Raw genomic sequence first — 19,082 nt, 5'->3', positions numbered from 1 at the left:
CCAGGGGCTGATAGGTGATATTATTGATGATGGTTGACCAGAGGCTGATAGGTGATATTATTGATGATGGTTGACCAGGGGCTGATAGGTGATATTATTGATGATGGTTGACCAGGGGCTGATAGGTGATATTATTGATGATGGTTGACCAGGGGCTGATAGGTGATATTATTGATGATGGTTGACCAGGGGCTGATAGGTGATATTATTGATGATGGTTGACCAGGGGCTGATAGGTGATATTATTGATGATGGTTGACCAGGGGCTGATAGGTGATATTATTGATGATGGTTGACCAGGGGCTGATAGGTGATATTATTGATGATGGTTGACCAGGGGCTGATAGGTGATATTATTGATGACGGTTGACCAGGGGCTGATAGGTGATATTATTGATGATGGTTGACCAGGGGCTGATAGGTGATATTATTGATGATGGTTGACCAGGGGCTGATAGGTGATATTATCGTAGTTTGTAAAGATGATGTGTTGACAGCAGTACTAACCCTGTCTCTCTCCCTGTTTGTGTCTTAGGAGGAAGCCAGCAGGCACCTGGTTAGATGTGAGCCCAGGGCTATGGCCAGACAGGTTGATTCTGGCACTCAGACTGATCCTGTGGTGGTTCTGTCTCTAGCCCAGGCTGCTGTGCTGGGGCTCATCTCTCAGAATGAGGTGTTTGGTGCTACCATCGCTCCTAATGGCTTCTACACAGGAGAACCTAAAGAGTCCCCTGCCCTGCCTGTAGAGGGGGTGGACTACGAATACGCTGATCAGCTGATAGGAGCTAACGGAGATTACCTGGGAGACAACCTGCCTGAAGACGGACACATGCAGCCCAGCTGTAGCCAGAGGAGGTGGCACGGACCACCCCCCGAGGGGAAGATGGTAGGGCCCGAGCGCCATGCTGGAGTGCCTGTGGACGGGTCATCCCAAGTGAAAGGGGAGGGGGTTATCTCTGGCCTGACGTCCTGTGTCCACATGCTGAACAACCTAGCTACTACTAGAGGGGGATTGGTCCAGGTTGACCCCGCCTCTCTCCGTGCCGCTGCCCAAAAAGGCTGTGCCGAGTGTGACAGAGACATGTCCAGCCAGCAGGCTAACGCACACTCCCAGGCCGGCCACAGCCATAAAGGGGAGCCGGGGCATCGAGGCCTACAGGGGCAGAGGGGGCTGGGGCATCAGGCGAGAGGGAGGGGGCAGGAGGAGGAGGAGGGAGAGGTGGAGCAGAGAAACAGCATGATGAAAGGAGGACAGGAGGAGACTATCAGCAGCTACTTCCAGTCCAGCGAGGTGGGGGGGTATGAGGGGGGGGAGATCTACCATGAGAACAGCCAGGGTATGATGTGGGGCGACCAGCTGGAGCAGGGGGTGGGGGGAGGAGGAGGAAGAGGAGGGACCCATCGTCACCATGGCCGGAGGGTTGACCGTCTAGACATCAACATCCAGATAGATGAGTCGTACTGCGTGGACGTGGGGGAGGGGCTGAAGAGATGGAAGTGTCGTATGTGTGACAAGTCTTACACCTCCAAGTACAACCTGGTAACTCACATCCTGGGTCACCAGGGTATCAAGCCCCACGCCTGCCCCCACTGTGGGAAGCTGTTTAAACAGCCCAGCCACCTGCAGACCCACCTGCTCACCCACCAGGGAACAAGGCCTCATAAATGCAGCGTGTGTAAGAAGGGTTTCACCCAGACCTCTCACCTGAAGAGACACATGCTGCAGCACACCGACGTCAAACCTTACAGCTGCCGCTTCTGTCGCCGTGGCTTCGCCTACCCCAGCGAGCTCCGCGCCCACGAGACCAAACACGAGCGCGGGCGCTGCCACGTGTGTTCCCAGTGTGGCATGGAGTTCCCCACCTACGCCCATCTGAAGCGCCACCAGACCAGCCACCAGGGAGCCACTACCTACCAGTGTACAGAGTGCAACAAGTCCTTCACCTACCGCAGCCAGCTGCAGAACCATCTACTGAAACACCAGAGTCCTCGGCCGTACTCCTGCTCCCACTGCGGACTGGAGTTTGTCCAGCTACACCACCTCCGCCAGCACACCCTCACACACAAGGTACCTAACTCTGACCCCTGACCCTTAACCATAACCCTCTGCCAGCACACCCTCACACACAAGGTACCTAACTCTGACCCCTGACCCTTAACCATAACCCTCCGCCAGCACACCCTCACACACAAGGTACCTAACTCTGACCCCTGACCCTTAACCATAACCCTCTGCCAGCACACCCTCGCTTCTTTACAGAATTTTGACTGACTTCATGTTCATTTTGCTGCAATGGTCCTCATCTACAGTGCCTTCAGGAAGTATTCAGACCCCTTGACTTTTTCCACATTTTGTTATGTTACAGCCTTATTCTAAAATTGATTCAATACATTGTTTTCCTCCTCAATCTACACACAATTCTCCATAAGGACAAAGCAAAAACAGGTTTTTAGACATTTTTGCCAAATTACATAAGTATTCAGACCCTTTACTCAGTACTTTGTTGAAGCACCTTTGGCAGCGATTACAACATCGAGTCTTCTTGGGTATGACGCTACAAGCTTGGCACACCTGTATTTGGGGAGTTTCTCACATTCTTCTCTGCAGATCCTCTCAAGCTTTGTCAGGTTGGATGGGGAGCGTCACTGCACAGCTATTTTCAGGTCTCTCTAGAGATGTTCAATCGGGTTGAAGTCTGGACTCTGGCTGGGCCACTCAAGGACATTCAGAGACTTGTCCTGAAGCCACTCCTGCATTGTCTTGGCTGTGTGCTTAGGGTCGTTGTCCTGTTGGAAGGTGAACCTTCGCCCCAGTCTGAGGTCCTGAGCGCTCTGGAGCAGGTTTTCATCAAGGATCTCTCTGTAATTTGCTCCGTTCATCTTTGTCTTGATCCTGACTAGTCTCCCGGTCCCTGCCGCTGAAAAACATCACCACAGCATGATGCTGCCACCACCATGCTTCACCGTAGGGATGGTGCCAGGTTTCCTCCAGACGTGACGATTGGCATTCAGGCCAAAGAGTTCAATCTTGGTTTCATCAGACCAGATTCCAGACTCACATAAAGAATCTCCAATCCAAAGTTAAAGTTAAATCTAGAATCGGCTTCCTATTTCGCAACAAAGCCTCCTTCACTCATGCTGCCAAACATGCCCTCGTAAAACTGACTATCCTACCGATCCTTGACTTCGGCGATGTCATTTACAAAATAGCCTCCAACACTCTACTCAGCAAATTGGATGTAGTCTATCACAGTGCCATCCGTTTTGTCACCAAAGCCCCATATACTACCCACCACTGTGACCTGTACGCTCTTGTTGGCTGGTCCTCACTACATGTTCGGTCGTCAAACCCACTGGCTCCAGGCCATCTATAAATCACTGCTAGGCAAATCCCCGCCTTATCTTAGCTCATTGGTCACCATAGCAGCACCCACCCGTAGTCTGCGCTCCAGCAGGTATATCTCACTGGTCATTCCCAAAGCCAACACCTCCTTTGGCCGCCATTCCTTCAAGTTCTCTGCTGCCAATGACTGGAACGAATTGCAAAAATCTCTGAAGCTGGAGACTCTTATCTCCCTCAATAACTTTAAGCATCAGTTGTCAGAGCACCTTACCGATCACTGCACCTGTACACAGCCCATCTGAAATTAGCCCACCCAACTACCTCATCCCTATATTGTTATTTATTTTGCTCTTTTGCACCCCAGTATCTCTATTTGCACATCATCTCTTGCACATCTAGCATTCCAGTGTTAATACTATTGTAATTATTCTGCACTATAGCCTATTTATTGCCTTACCTCCATAACTTGCTACATTTGCACACACTGTATATATATTTTCTGTTGTATTTCTGACTTTGTTTTTTTTACCCCATATGTAACTCTGTGTTGTTTTTATTGCACTACTTTGCTTTATCTTGGCCAGGTCGCAGTTGTAAATGAGAACCTGTTCTCAACTGGCTTACCTGGTTAAATAAAGGTGAAATAAAAAAAAATAAAAAAAGAGAATCTTGTTTCTCATGGTCTGAGAGTCTTTAGGTGCCTTGTGGCAAACTCCAAGCGGTCTGTAATGTGCCTTTTACTGAGGAGTGGCTTCTGTCTGGCCACTCTACCATAAAGGCCTGATTGATGCAGTGCTGCAGAGATGGTTGTCCTTCTGGAAGGTTCACCCATCGCCACAGAGGAACTCTGGAGCTCTGTCAGAGTGACCATCGGGTTCTTGGTCACCTCCCTGACCAAGGCCCTTCTCCCCCGATTGCTCAGTTTGGCCGGGCGGCCAGCTCTAGGAAGAATCTTGGTGGTTCCAAACGTCTTCCACTTAAGAATGATGGAGGCCACTGTGTTCTTCCGGACCTTCAATGCTGCAGAAATGTTTGGGTACCCTTCCCCAGATCTGTGCCTCGACACAATCCTGTCTCGGAGCTCTACGGACAATTCCTTCGAATTGTGTGTGCCTTTCCAAATCATGTCCAATCAATTGAATTTACCACAGGTGGACTCCAGTCAAGTTGTAGAAACATCTCAAGGATGATAAATGGAACAGGATGCACCTGAGCTCAATTTCGAGTCTCATAGCAAAGGATACTTATTTTTTAATACATTTGCAAACATTTCTAAAAACCTGTTTTCACTTTGTCATTATGGGGTATTGTGTTTAGATTGCTAAGGGTAAAAATAAATAAATATCAATTTGAGAATAAGGCTGTAACGTGTGGAAAAAGTCAAGGGGTCTGAATACTTTCCGAAGGCACTAACTGTCCTCCTGTGTTCTTATTGGTCAGGTCCTCCATTTAACTGTCCTCCTGTGTTCTTATTGGTCAGGTCCCCCATTTAACTGTCCTCCTGTGTTCTTATTGGTCAGGTCCTCATCTAACTGTTATGCTGTGTTCTTATTGGTCAGGTCCACATCTAACTGTCCTCCTGTGTTCTTATTGGTCAGGTCTTCCATTTAACTGTCCTCCTGTGTTCTTATTGGTCAGGTCCTCATCTAACTGTTATGCTGTGTTCTTATTGGTCAGGTCCTCATCTAACTGTTATGCTGTGTTCTTATTGGTCAGGTCCTCATCTAACTGTCCTCCTGTGTTCTTATTGGTCAGGGAATGAAGGGTCATAAGTGTGAGGTGTGTTCCCGTGAGTTCACCTTGTCAGCCAACCTGAAGAGACACATGTTGATCCACAACAGCATCAGACCCTTCCAGTGTCACATCTGCTTCAAGAGCTTCATCCAGAAACAGACGCTCAAAACGCACATGATCGTCCACCTGCCCGTCAAACCCTTCAAATGCAAGGTGAGTTTATATCCAGGGTTGGAACAAGTTCAGGGAACAGAACCGAAAACCGGAAAATAACGCCATTTTTCAACAACAGAAACGGAACCTGGAAGGAAAGTGATCCATACTGTTCCGAAACAGAACTGTTATTTTAAAAGCATGAGAACCGGTTAATAACGCAATTTTACATTCCAGGTATTTCTTTCTAGTCCCACAACAAAACTCAACAAAGAGCCTATGTAAAGCCCTCTCTGTCACTCAGAAACGTATTCTGTCTGCCTGCAAGCTGAAGATCTTTGCCTGTGTGTGTTTAGGCTACCAGCCCCTCCTCCCTCCGAAGCAGAGGCTCCTCTACTGACATTACAAGCTTGATTCAGAAGATAGGGAGAGACCTTTTTAATTAGCTAGAGAATAATGGATGTACTTTTTCAATGCTAGTTAAGGACACTATAGGCCTAGTTACAGTATCACATTTCATGTTTGATTTACACTACATGACCAACAGTATGTGAACACCTGCTCGTCAAACATCTCATTCCAAAATCATGAACATTAATATGGAGTTGGTCCCCCCTTTGCTGCTATAACAGCCTCCACTCTTCTGGGAAGGCTTTCCACTAGATGTTGGAACAATGCTGAGGGGACTTGCTTCCATTCAGCCACAAGAGCATTAGTGAGGTCGGGCACTGATGTTGGGCGATTAGGCCTGGCTCGCAGTCAGCGTTCCAATTCATCCCAAAGGTGTTTCGATGGGGTTGAGGTCAGGGCTCTGTGTAGGCCAGTCAAGTTCTTCCACACCGATCTCAACAAACCATTTCTGTATAGACCTCGCTTTGTGCACGGGGGCATTGTCATGCTGAAACAGGAAAGGGCCTTCCCCCGAACTGTTGCCACAAAGTTGGAAGCACAGAATCGTCTAGAATGTCGTTGTATGCTGTAGCGTTAAGATTTCCCTTCACTGGAACTAAGGGGCCTAACCTGAACCATGAAAAACAGCCCCAAACATTCCTCCTCCACCAAACGTTACAGTTGGCACTATGCATTCAGGCAGGTAGCGTTCTCCTGGCATCCACTAAACCCTGATTCGTCTGTCGGACTGACAGATGGTCAAAGTGTGATTCATCACTCCGAAGAACGCATTTCCACTGCTCCAGAGTCCAATGGCAGCGAGCTTTACACCACTCCAGCCGACGCTTGGCATTGGGCATGGTGATCTTAGCCGTTGTTGCTCCTTCACGAACTGACTTGTTGGAAAGGTGGCATCCTATGACGGTACCACGTTGAAAGTCAGAGCTCTTCAGTAAGGCTACAAGCTTGGCACAACAGTATTTGGGGAGTTTCTCACATTCTTCTCTGCAGATCCTCTCAAGCTCTGTCAAGTTGGATGGGGAGCGTTGCTGCACAGCGATTTTCAAGTCTCTCCAGAGATGTTCGATCGGGTTGAAGTCTGGACTCTGGCTGGGCCACTCAAGGACATTCAGAGACTTGTCCCGAAGCCACTCCTGCCTTGTCTTGGCTGTGTGCTTAGGGTCGTTTTCCTGTTGGAAGGTGAACCTTCGCCCCAGTCCTGAGCGCCCTGGAGCAGGTTTTCACCAAGGATCTCTCTGTACTTTGCTCCGTTCATCTTTCCCTCGATCCTGACTAGTCTCCCAGTCCCTGCCGCTGAAAATCATCCCCACAGCATGATGCTGCCACCACCATGCTTCACCGTAGGGATGGTGCCAGGTTTCCTCCAGACGTGACGCTTGGCATTCAGGCCAAAGAGTTCAATCTTGGTTTCATCAGACCAGAGAATCTTGTTTCTCATGGTCTGAGAGTCCTTTAGGTGCCTTTTGGCAAACTCCAAGTGGGCTGTCATTTGCCTTTTACTGAGGAGAGGCTTCCGTCTGGCCATTCTACCATAAAGGCCTGATTGGTGGAGTGCTGCAGAGATGGTTGTCCTTCTGGAAGGTTCTCCCATCTCCACAGAGGAACTCTGGAGCTCTTGCAGAGTGACCATCGGGCTCTTGGTCACCTCCCTGACCAAGGCCCTTCTCCCCCGTTTGGCCGGGCGGCCAGCTCTAGGAAGAATCTTGGTGGTTCCAAACTTCTTCCATTTAAGAATGATGGAGGCCACTGTGTTCTTGGGGACCTTCAATGCTGCAGACATGTTTTGGTACTCTTCCCCAGATCTGTGCCTCGATACAATCCTGTCTCAGAGCTCTACGGACAATTATTTCGACCTCATGGCTTTGTTTTTGCTCTGACATGCACTGTCAACTGTAGGACCTTATATAGAGGTGTGTGCATTTCCAAATCATGTCCAATCAATTGAATTTACCACAGGTGGACTCCAATCAAGTTGTAGAAACATCTCAAGGATAATCAATGGAAACAGGATGCACCTGAGCTCAATTTCGAGTCTCATAGCAAAGGATCTGAATACTTATGTAAATAAGATATTTCTAAAAACCTGTTTTCACTTTGTCATTACATTTACATTTTAGTCATTTAGCAGACGCTCCTATCCAGAGCGACTTACAGGAGCAATTAGGGTTAAGTGCCTTGCTCAAGGGCACATCGACAGATTTTTCACCTAGTCGGCTCGGGGATTAGAACCAGCGACCTTTCGGTTACTGGCACAATGCTCTTAACCACTAAGCTACCTGCCGCCATGGGGTATTGTGTGTAGATTGATGAGGAACATTTTTTATTTAATCAATTTTAGATTAAGGCTGTAATTTAAACAAAATCTGGAAAAAGTCAAGGGGAATACTTTCCGAATGCACTGTATGACCTGGTGAGTTTATATATGACCTGGTGAGTTTATATATTCATATTATATATATATATTACCTGGTGAGTTTATATATTATATTTATATTATATATGGCCTGCCTGTCAAACCTTCAAACGCAAGGTGAGGAAAGGATGAATGGATGACCTTTACAAACATCTGCATTAAAGGTTCCTCAATTTCTGATTCCATCCAGTGGACATAACATTGGCGTTTGTCTGATTCCATCCAGTGGACATAACATTGGCGTTTGTCTGATTCCATCCAGTGGACATAACATTGGCGTTTGTCTGATTCCATCCAGTGGACATAACATTGGCGTTTGTCTGATTCCATCCAGTGGACATAACATTGGCGTTTGTCTGATTCCATCCAGTGGACATAACATTGGCGTTTGTCTGATTCCATCCAGTGGACATAACATTGGCGTTTGTCTAGAGGGGTGGGTTTCGGACACCGTTATTTGAATTCTGGAATAACCGCCCCCTAGTCTTTGGTCTTGGAGGTTGGTTACTGCCTCAAATAGGGACTTAGCAGCCAGGGACTACAGTTAGGTCTTGGAGGTTGGTTACTGCCTCAAATAGGGACTGGTAGCAGCCAGGGACTACAGTTAGGTCTTGGAGGTTGGTTACTGCCTCAAATAGGGACTTAGCAGCCAGGGACTACAGTTAGGTCTTGGAGGTTGGTTACTGCCTCAAATAGGGACTGGTAGCAGCCAGGGACTACAGTTAGGTCTTGGAGGTTGGTTACTGCCTCAAATAGGGACTTAGCAGCCAGGGACTACAGTTAGGTCTTGGAGGTTGGTTACTGCCTCAAATAGGGACTGGTAGCAGCCAGGGACTACAGTTAGGTCTTGGAGGTTGGTTACTGCCTCAAATAGGGACTGGTAGCAGCCAGGGACTACAGTTAGGTCTTGGAGGTTGATTACTGCCTCAAATAGGGACTGGTAGCAGCCAGGGACTACAGTTAGATCTTGGAGGTTGATTACTGCCTCAAATAAGGACTTAGCAGCCAGGGACTACAGTTAGGTCTTGGAGGTTGGATACTGCCTCAAATACGGACTTAGCAACCAGGGACTACAGTTAGGTCTTGGAGGTTGGTTACTACCTCAAATAGGGACTTAGCAGCCAGGGACTACAGTTAGGTCTTGGAGGTTGGATACTGCCTCAAATACGGACTTAGCAACCAGGGACTACAGTTAGGTCTTGGAGGTTGGTTACTGCCTCAAATACGGAGCTGAACGACGGCGTGGACAACATACAGCTGACAGGATATACGCTCCATCGGGCGGGGATAGAACGGCTGACTCCGATAAGACAAGGGTTGGCGGTCTGTGTATATTTGTAAACAACAGCTGGTGCACAAAATCAAATACTAAGGAAGTCTCTAGGTTTTGCTCGCTTGAGGTAGAGTATCTTATGATAAGCTGTAGACCACACTATTTACCAAGAGAGTTTTCATCTATATTTTTCATAGCTGTCTATTTACCACCACAAACCAATGCTGGCATTAAGATTGCACTCAATAAGCTGTATAAGGCCATAAGTAAACAGGAAAACGCTCATCCAGAGGCAGCGCTCCTAGTGGCCGGGGACTTTAATGCAGGGAAACTTAAATCCGTTCTGCCTAATTTCTACCAGCATGTTAAATGTGCAACCAGAGGGAAAAAAAACTCTAGACCACCTTTACTCCACACACAGAGACGCATACAAAGCTCTCCCTCGCCCTCTATTTGGCAAATCTGACCATAACTCTATCTTCCTGATTCCTGCTTATAAGCAAAAACTAAAGCAGGAAGCACCAGTGACTCGGTTAATAAAAAAGTGGTCAGATGATGCAGATGCTAAGCTACAGGACTGTTTTGCTAGCACAGACTGGAACATGTTCCGGGATTCTTCACATAGCATTGAGGAGTACACCACATCAGTTACTGGCTTCATCAATAAGTGCATCGATGACATCGTCCCCACAGTGACCGTATGTACATACCCCAACCAGAAGCCATGGATTACAGGCAACATCCACACTGAGCTAAAGGGTAGAGCTGCCGCTTTCAAGGAGCTGGACTCTAACCTGGACACTTATAAGAAATCCGGCAATGCCCTCCGACGAACAATCAAACAGGCAAAGAGCCAATACAGGACTAAGATTGAATCGTACTACACCAGCTCTGACGCTCGTCGGATGTGGCAGGGCTTGAAAACTATTACAGACTACAAAGGGAAGCACAGCCGCGAGCTGCCCAGTGACACGAGCCTACCAGACGAGCTAAATCACTTCTATGCTCCCTTCGAGGCAAGCAACACTGAAGAATGCATGAGAGCACCAGCTGTTCCGGACGACTGTGTGATCACGCTCTCCATAGCCGATGTGAGCAAGACGTTTAAACAGGTCAACATTCACAAGGCCGCGGGGCCAGACGGATTACCAGGACGTGTACTCAGAGCATGCACTGACCAACTGGCAAGTGTCTTCACTGACATTTTCAACATGTCCCTGACTGAGTCTGTAATACCAACATGTTTCAAGCAGACCACCATAGTCCCTGTGCCCAAGGACACTAAGATAACTTGCCTAAATGACAACCGAACCGTAGCACTGTATTTAGCCATGAAGTGCTTTGAAAGGCTGGTCATGGCTCACATCAACACCATTATCCCAGAAACCCTAGACCCCATTCCAATTTGCATACCGCCCCAACAGATCCACAGATGATGCAATCTCTATTGCGCTCCACACTGCCCTTTCCCACCTGGACAAGAGGAACACCTACGTGAGAATGCTATTCATTGACTACAGCTCAGCGTTCAACACCATAGTGCCCTCAAAGCTCATCACTAAGCTAAGGATCCTGGGACTAAACACCTCCCTCTGCAACTGGATCCTGGACTTCGTGACGGGCCGCCCCCAGGTGGTAAGGGTAGGTAACAACACATCTGCCACGCTGATCCTCAACACAGGGTCCCCTCAGGGGTGTGTGCTCAGTCCCCTCCTGTACTCCCTGTTCACCCATGACTGCATGGCCAGGCACGACTCTAACACCATCATTAAGTTTTCCGACGACACAACAGTGGTAGGCCTGATCACTGACAACGATGAGACAGCCTATAGGGAGGAGGTCAGAGACCTGGCCGTGTGGTGCCAGGATAACAACCTCTCCCTCAATGTGACCATGACAAAGGAGATGATTGTGGACTACAGGGGAAAAAAAGAGGACTGAGCACGCCCCCATTCTCATCGACGGGGCTGTAGTGGAACAGGTTGAGAGCTTCAAGTTCCTTGGTGTCCACATCACCAACAAACTATCATGGTCCAAACACACCAAGACGGTCGTGAAGAGGGCACGACAAAGCCTATTCCCCCTCAGGAGACTGAAAAGATTTGGCATGGGTCCTCAGATCCTCAAAAGGTTATACAGCTGCACCATCGAGAGCATCCTGACTGGTTGCATCACTACCTGGTAGCCAGGGACTACAGTTAGGTCTTGGAGGTTGGTTACTGCCTCAAATAGGGACTTAGCAGCCAGGGACTACAGTTAGGTCTTGGAGGTTGGTTACTGCCTCAAATAGGGACTGGTAGCAGCCAGGGACTACAGTTAGGTCTTGGAGGTTGATTACTGCCTCAAATAGGGACTGGTAGCAGCCAGGGACTACAGTTAGGTCTTGGAGGTTAATTAATGCCTCAAATAGGGACTGGTAGCAGCCAGGGACTACAGTTAGGTCTTGAAGGTTGATTACTGCCTCAAATAGGGACTGGTAGCAGCCAGGGACTACAGTTAGGTCTTGAAGGTTGATTACTGCCTCAAATAGGGACTGGTAGCAGCCAGGGACTACAGTTAGGTCTTGGAGGTGGTTACTGCCTCAAATATTGGAGGTTGATTACTGCCTCAAATAGGGACTGGTAGCAGCCAGGGACTACAGTTAGGTCTTGGAGGTTGGTTACTGCCTCAAATAGGGACTGGTAGCAGCCAGGGACTACAGTTAGGTCTTGGAGGTTGATTACTGCCTCAAATAGGGACTGGTAGCAGCCAGGGACTACAGTTAGGTCTTGGAGGTTGATTACTGCCTCAAATAGGGACTGGTAGCAGCCAGGGACTACAGTTAGGTCTTGGAGGTGGTTACTGCCTCAAATATTGGAGGTTGATTACTGCCTCAAATAGGGACTGGTAGCAGCCAGGGACTACAGTTAGGTATTGGAGGTTGGTTACTGCCTCAAATAGGGACTTAGCAGCCAGGGACTACAGTTAGGTCTTGGAGGTTAATTACTGCCTCAAATAGGGACTGGTAGCAGCCAGGGACTACAGTTAGGTCTTGGAGGTTGATTACTGTCTCAAATAGGGACTGGTAGCAGCCAGGGACTACAGTTAGGTCTTGAAGGTTGATTACTGCCTCAAATAGGGACTGGTAGCAGCCAGGGACTACAGTTAGGTATTGGAGGTTGATTACTGCCTCAAATAGGGACTGGTAGCAGCCAGGGACTACAGTTAGGTATTGGAGGTTGATTAATGCCTCAAATAGGGACTGGTAGCAGCCAGGGACTACAGTTAGGTCTTGGAGGTTGATTACTGCCTCAAATAGGGACTGGTAGCAGCCAGGGACTACAGTTAGGTCTTGGAGGTGGTTACTGTCTCAAATATTGGAGGTTGATTACTGCCTCAAATAGGGACTGGTAGCAGCCAGGGACTACAGTTAGGTATTGGAGGTTGGTTACTGCCTCAAATAGGGACTTAGCAGCCAGGGACTACAGTTAGGTCTTGGAGGTTGGTTACTGCCTCAAATAGGGACTTAGCAGCCAGGGACTACAGTTAGGTCTTGGAGGTTGGTTACTGCCTCAAATAGGGACTGGTAGCAGCCAGGGACTACAGTTAGGTCTTGGAGGTGGTTACTGCCTCAAATATTGGAGGTTGATTACTGCCTCAAATAGGGACTGGTAGCAGCCAGGGACTACAGTTAGGTCTTGGAGGTTGGTTACTGCCTCAAATAGGGACTGGTAGCAGCCAGGGACTACAGTTAGGTCTTGGAGGTTGATTACTGCCTCAAATAGGGACTGGTAGCAGCCAGGGACTACAGTTAGGTCTTGGAGGTTGATTACTGCCTCAAATAGGGACTGGTAGCAGCCAGGGACTACAGTTAGGTCTTGGAGGTGGTTACTGCCTCAAATATTGGAGGTTGATTACTGCCTCAAATAGGGACTGGTAGCAGCCAGGGACTACAGTTAGGTATTGGAGGTTGGTTACTGCCTCAAATAGGGACTTAGCAGCCAGGGACTACAGTTAGGTCTTGGAGGTTAATTACTGCCTCAAATAGGGACTGGTAGCAGCCAGGGACTACAGTTAGGTCTTGGAGGTTGATTACTGTCTCAAATAGGGACTGGTAGCAGCCAGGGACTACAGTTAGGTATTGGAGGTTGATTACTGCCTCAAATAGGGACTGGTAGCAGCCAGGGACTACAGTTAGGTATTGGAGGTTGATTAATGCCTCAAATAGGGACTGGTAGCAGCCAGGGACTACAGTTAGGTCTTGGAGGTTGATTACTGCCTCAAATAGGGACTGGTAGCAGCCAGGGACTACAGTTAGGTCTTGGAGGTTAATTACTGCCTCAAATAGGGACTGGTAGCAGCCAGGGACTACAGTTAGGTATTGGAGGTTGGTTACTGCCTCAAATAGGGACTTAGCAGCCAGGGACTACAGTTAGGTCTTGGAGGTTGGTTACTGCCTCAAATAGGGACTTAGCAGCCAGGGACTACAGTTAGGTCTTGGAGGTTGGTTACTGCCTCAAATAGGGACTGGTAGCAGCCAGGGACTACAGTTAGGTCTTGGAGGTTGATTACTGCCTCAAATAGGGACTGGTAGCAGCCAGGGACTACAGTTAGGTCTTGGAGGTGGTTACTGCCTCAAATATTGGAGGTTGATTACTGCCTCAAATAGGGACTGGTAGCAGCCAGGGACTACAGTTAGGTCTTGGAGGTTGGTTACTGCCTCAAATAGGGACTGGTAGCAGCCAGGGACTACAGTTAGGTATTGGAGGTTGGTTACTGCCTCAAATAGGGACTTAGCAGCCAGGGACTACAGTTAGGTCTTGGAGGTTAATTACTGCCTCAAATAGGGACTGGTAGCAGCCAGGGACTACAGTTAGGTCTTGGAGGTTGATTACTGTCTCAAATAGGGACTGGTAGCAGCCAGGGACTACAGTTAGGTATTGGAGGTGGTTACTGCCTCAAATATTGGAGGTTGATTACTGCCTCAAATAGGGACTGGTAGCAGCCAGGGACTACAGTTAGGTATTGGAGGTTGGTTACTGCCTCAAATAGGGACTGGTAGCAGCCAGTGACTACAGTTAGGTCTTGGAGGTTGGTTACTGCCTCAAATAGGGACTGGTAGCAGCCAGTGACTACAGTTAGGTCTTGGAGGTTGGTTACTGCCTCAAATAGGGACTGGTAGCAGCCAGGGACTACAGTTAGGTCTTGGAGGTTGATTACTGCCTCAAATAGGGACTGGTAGCAGCCAGGGACTACAGTTAGGTCTTGGAGGTTGGTTACTGCCTCAAATAGGGACTTAGCAGCCAGGGACTACAGTTAGGTCTTGGAGATTAATTACTGCCTCAAATAGGGACTGGTAGCAGCCAGGGACTACAGTTAGGTCTTGGAGGTTGGTTATTGCCTCAAATAGGGACTTAGCAGCCAGGGACTACAGTTAGGTCTTGGAGGTTGGTTACTGCCTCAAATAGGGACTGGTAGCAGCCAGGGATTACAGTTAGGTCTTGGAGGTTAATTACTGCCTCAAATAGGGACTGGTAGCAGCCAGGGACTACAGTTAGGTCTTGGAGGTTGGTTACTGCCTCAAATAGGGACTGGTAGCAGCCAGGGACTACAGTTAGGTCTTGGAGGTTGGTTATTGCCTCAAATAGGGACTTAGCAGCCAGGGACTACAGTTAGGTCTTGGGGGTTGGTTACTGCCTCAAATAGGGACTGGTAGCAGCCAGGGACTACAGTTAGGTATTGGAGGTTGGTTACTGCCTCAAATAGGGACTGGTAGCAGCCAGTGACTACAGTTAGGTCTTGGAGTTTGGTTACTGCCTCAAATAGGGACTGGTAGCAGCCAGTGACTACAGTTAGGTCTTGGAGGTTGGTTACTGCCTCAAATAGGGACTGGTAGCAGCCAGGGACTACAGTTAGGTCTTGGAGGTTGATTACTGCCTCAAATAGGGACTGGTAGCAGCCAGGGACTACAGTTAGGTCTTGGAGGTTGGTTACTGCCTCAAATAGGGACTTAGCAGCCAGGGACTACAGTTAGGTCTTGGAGATTAATTACTGCCTCAAATAGGGACTGGTAGCAGCCAGGGACTACAGTTAGGTCTTGGAGGTTGGTTATTGCCTCAAATAGGGACTTAGCAGCCAGGGACTACAGTTAGGTCTTGGAGGTTGGTTACTGCCTCAAATAGGGACTGGTAGCAGCCAGGGATTACAGTTAGGTCTTGGAGGTTAATTACTGCCTCAAATAGGGACTGGTAGCAGCCAGGGACTACAGTTAGGTCTTGGAGGTGGTTACTGCCTCAAATAGGGACTGGTAGCAGCCAGGGACTACAGTTAGGTCTTGGAGGTTGGTTACTGCCTCAAATAGGGACTGGTAGCAGCCAGGGACTACAGTTAGGTCTTGGAGGTTGGTTACTGCCTCAAATAGGGACTGGTAGCAGCCAGGGACTACAGTTAGGTATTGGAGGTTGGTTACTGCCTCAAATAGGGACTGGTAGCAGCCAGGGACTACAGTTAGGTCTTGGAGGTTGGTTACTGCCTCAAATAGGGACTTAGCAGCCAGGGACTACAGTTAGGTCTTGGAGGTTGGTTAAAGGAATGGCAGATAAGTCTGGCTACACAGCCGATGGTCAAACGTGCTGCAAATGGAGAAATCATGTGACTAAACTGAAAAAGAAGAAGAACTTCACTATGAAACAAGAGAAATGACATAAAGAATGATAATAAAAGCTTTGGAGCACCTTCAATTACATTTTGGGCAGAAAAGCGAACTCTGCTCCATCATTCATTTAATCAGATGGCTCATTCATCACAAAACCCACTGATATTGCCAACTACTTTAATGATTTATTAATTGTCAAGATTAGCAAACTTAGGCATGACATGCCAACAACAAATTCTGAACATACACAACCATGAATAACTGACCAAATTATGAAAGACAAGCATTGTAATTTTTAATTCCGTAAAGTGAGTGTGGAAGAGGTGAAAAAATTATTGTTGTCTATCAACAATGACAAGCCACCGGGGTCTGACAACTTGGATGGAAAATTACTGAGGATAATAGCGGACGATATAGCCACTCCTATTTCCCATCTCTTCAATTTAAGCCTACTAGAAAGTGTTTGCCCCCAGGCCTGGAGGGAAGCAAAAGTCCTTTCACTACCTAAGAATAGTAAAGCCCCCTTTACTGGCTCAAATAGCCGACCAATCAGTCTGTTCCCAACCTTTAGTAAACTATCGGAAAACTTTGTTTGACCAGATACAATGTTATTTCACAGTAAACAAATGAACTCCAGATGTTCAGCCCGCTAATAGGGAAGGGCATTATACATGCATGGAACTCACACTAATGAGTGATTTGGCTGAGAAAAATGGATCATACAAATATTGGGAGCTGTTTTGTTAGACTTCAGTGCAGCTTTTGACATTATCCACCATAATCTGCTGCTGGAAAACACCGGATGTGTTATGGTAGGGCTGGGCGATAAAACCGTATGTGTTATGGTAGGGCTGGGATATAAAACCGTATGTGTTATGGTAGGGCTGGGAGATAAAACCGGATGTGTTATGGTAGGGCTGGGCGATAAAACCGGATGTGTTATGGTAGGGCTGGGCGATAAAACCGGATGTGTTATGGTAGGGCTGGGATATAAAACCGGATGTGTTATGGTAGGGCTGGGAGATAAAACCGGATGTGTTATGGTAGGGCTGGGATATAAAACCGTATGTTTTATGGTAGGGCTGGGCGATAAAACCGGATGTGTTATGGTAGGGCTGGGCTATAAAACCGTATGTGTTATGGTAGGGCTGGGCGATAAAACCGGATGTGTTATGGTAGGGCTGGGCGATAAAACCGGATGTGTTATGGTAGGGCTGGGCGATAAAACCGGATGTGTTATGGTAGGGCTGGGCGATAAAACCGGATGTGTTATGGTAGGGCTGGGCTATAAAACCGGATGTGTTATGGTAGGGCTGGGATATAAAACCGGATGTGTTATGGTAGGGCTGGGAGATAAAACCGTATGTGTTATGGTAGGGCTGGGCTATAAAACCGTATGTGTTATGGTAGGGCTGGGCGATAAAACCGGATGTGTTATGGTAGGGCTGGGCGATAAAACCGTATGTGTTATGGTAGGGCTGGGCTATAAAACCGTATGTGTTATGGTAGGGCTGGGCGATAAAACCGGATGTGTTATGGTAGGGCTGGGCTATAAAACCGTATGTGTTATGGTAGGGCTGGGCGATAAAACCGGATGTGTTATGGTAGGGCTGGGCGATAAAACCGGATGTGTTATGGTAGGGCTGGGATATAAAACCGTATGTGTTATGGTAGGGCTGGGCTATAAAACCGGATGTGTTATGGTAGGGCTGGGTGATAAAACCGTATGTGTTATGGTAGGGCTGGGATATAAAACCGGATGTGTTATGGTAGGGCTGGGCGATAAAACCGGATGTGTTATGGTAGGGCTGGGCTATAAAACCGGATGTGTTATGGTAGGGCTGGGATATAAAACCGTATGTGTTATGGTAGGGCTGGGCGATAAAACCGGATGTGTTATGGTAGGGCTGGGAGATAAAACCGTATGTGTTATGGTAGGGCTGGGCGATAAAACCGGATGTGTTATGGTAGGGCTGGGAGATAAAACCGGATGTGTTATGGTAGGGCTGGGCGATAAAACCGGATGTGTTATGGTAGGGCTGGGCTATAAAACCGGATGTGTTATGGTAGGGCTGGGATATAAAACCGGATGTGTTATGGTAGGGCTGGGCTATAAAACCGTATGTGTTATGGTAGGGCTGGGATATAAAACCGGATGTGTTATGGTAGGGCTGGGCTATAAAACCGTATGTGTTATGGTAGGGCTGGGCGATAAAACCGTATGTGTTATGGTAGGGCTGGGCGATAAAACCGGATGTGTTATGGTAGGGCTGGGCGATAAAACCAGATGTGTTATGGTAGGGCTGGGCGATAAAACCGGATGTGTTATGGTAGGGCTGGGCGATAAAACCGGATGTGTTATGGTAGGGCTGGGCGATAAAACCGTATGTGTTATGGTAGGGCTGGGCGATAAAACCAGATGTGTTATGGTAGGGCTGGGCGATAAAACCGGATGTGTTATGGTAGGGCTGGGCTATAAAACCGTATGTGTTATGGTAGGGCTGGGCTATAAAACCGTATGTGTTATGGTAGGGCTGGGAGATAAAACCGGATGTGTTATGGTAGGGCTGGGATATAAAACCGTATGTGTTATGGTAGGGCTGGGCGATAAAACCGGATGTGTTATGGTAGGGCTGGGCGATAAAACCGGATGTGTTATGGTAGGGCTGGGAGATAAAACCGGATGTGTTATGGTAGGGCTGGGCGATAAAACCGTATGTGTTATGGTAGGGCTGGGATATAAAACCGGATGTGTTATGGTAGGGCTGGCGATAAAACCGTATGTGTTATGGTAGGGCTGGGCGATAAAACCGTATGTGTTATGGTAGGGCTGGGATATAAAACCGGATGTGTTATGGTAGGGCTGGGCGATAAAACCGTATGTGTTATGGTAGGGCTGGGCTATAAAACCGGATGTGTTATGGTAGGGCTGGGCGATAAAACCGTATGTGTTATGGTAGGGCTGGGCGATAAAACCGGATGTGTTATGGTAGGGCTGGGAGATAAAACCGGATGTGTTATGGTAGGGCTGGGAGATAAAACCGGATGTGTTATGGTAGGGCTGGGTGATAAAACCGGATGTGTTATGGTAGGGCTGGGCGATAAAACCGTATGTGTTATG

At 48.0% G+C, this 19,082-nt stretch overlaps 1 protein-coding gene and 1 long non-coding RNA gene across 3 annotated transcripts in view; both read left to right on the top strand.

Moving 5' to 3' along the window:
- znf710b (zinc finger protein 710b) overlaps positions 1-19,082 on the top strand; it is a 42,632-nt gene that overhangs the window by 1,134 nt on the left and 22,416 nt on the right. Inside the window, exons 2-3 of the mRNA XM_041871840.2 lie at positions 536-2,068; positions 5,099-5,290. Coding sequence (XP_041727774.2) covers positions 536-2,068; positions 5,099-5,290 — 1,725 coding nt within the window. The remainder of the gene's footprint in view (positions 1-535; positions 2,069-5,098; positions 5,291-19,082) is intronic.
- Positions 13,861-14,635, top strand: LOC123484622. Of its 2 annotated transcripts, none has more exons than XR_006658601.1 (3): positions 13,861-13,920; positions 14,066-14,243; positions 14,569-14,635. It is a non-coding gene; the product is annotated as an uncharacterized LOC123484622 (long non-coding RNA). The 2 variants fall into 2 exon arrangements; XR_006658602.1 differs by having other exon boundaries at positions 13,861-13,929; positions 14,075-14,243.

Source organism: Coregonus clupeaformis, unplaced genomic scaffold (genome assembly GCF_020615455.1).
Source record: "Coregonus clupeaformis isolate EN_2021a unplaced genomic scaffold, ASM2061545v1 scaf0376, whole genome shotgun sequence".
Classification (NCBI taxonomy): domain Eukaryota; kingdom Metazoa; phylum Chordata; class Actinopteri; order Salmoniformes; family Salmonidae; genus Coregonus; species Coregonus clupeaformis.
Note: the sequence above shows the minus strand (reverse complement) of the source record. Positions and strands in the feature narration are given on the sequence as shown.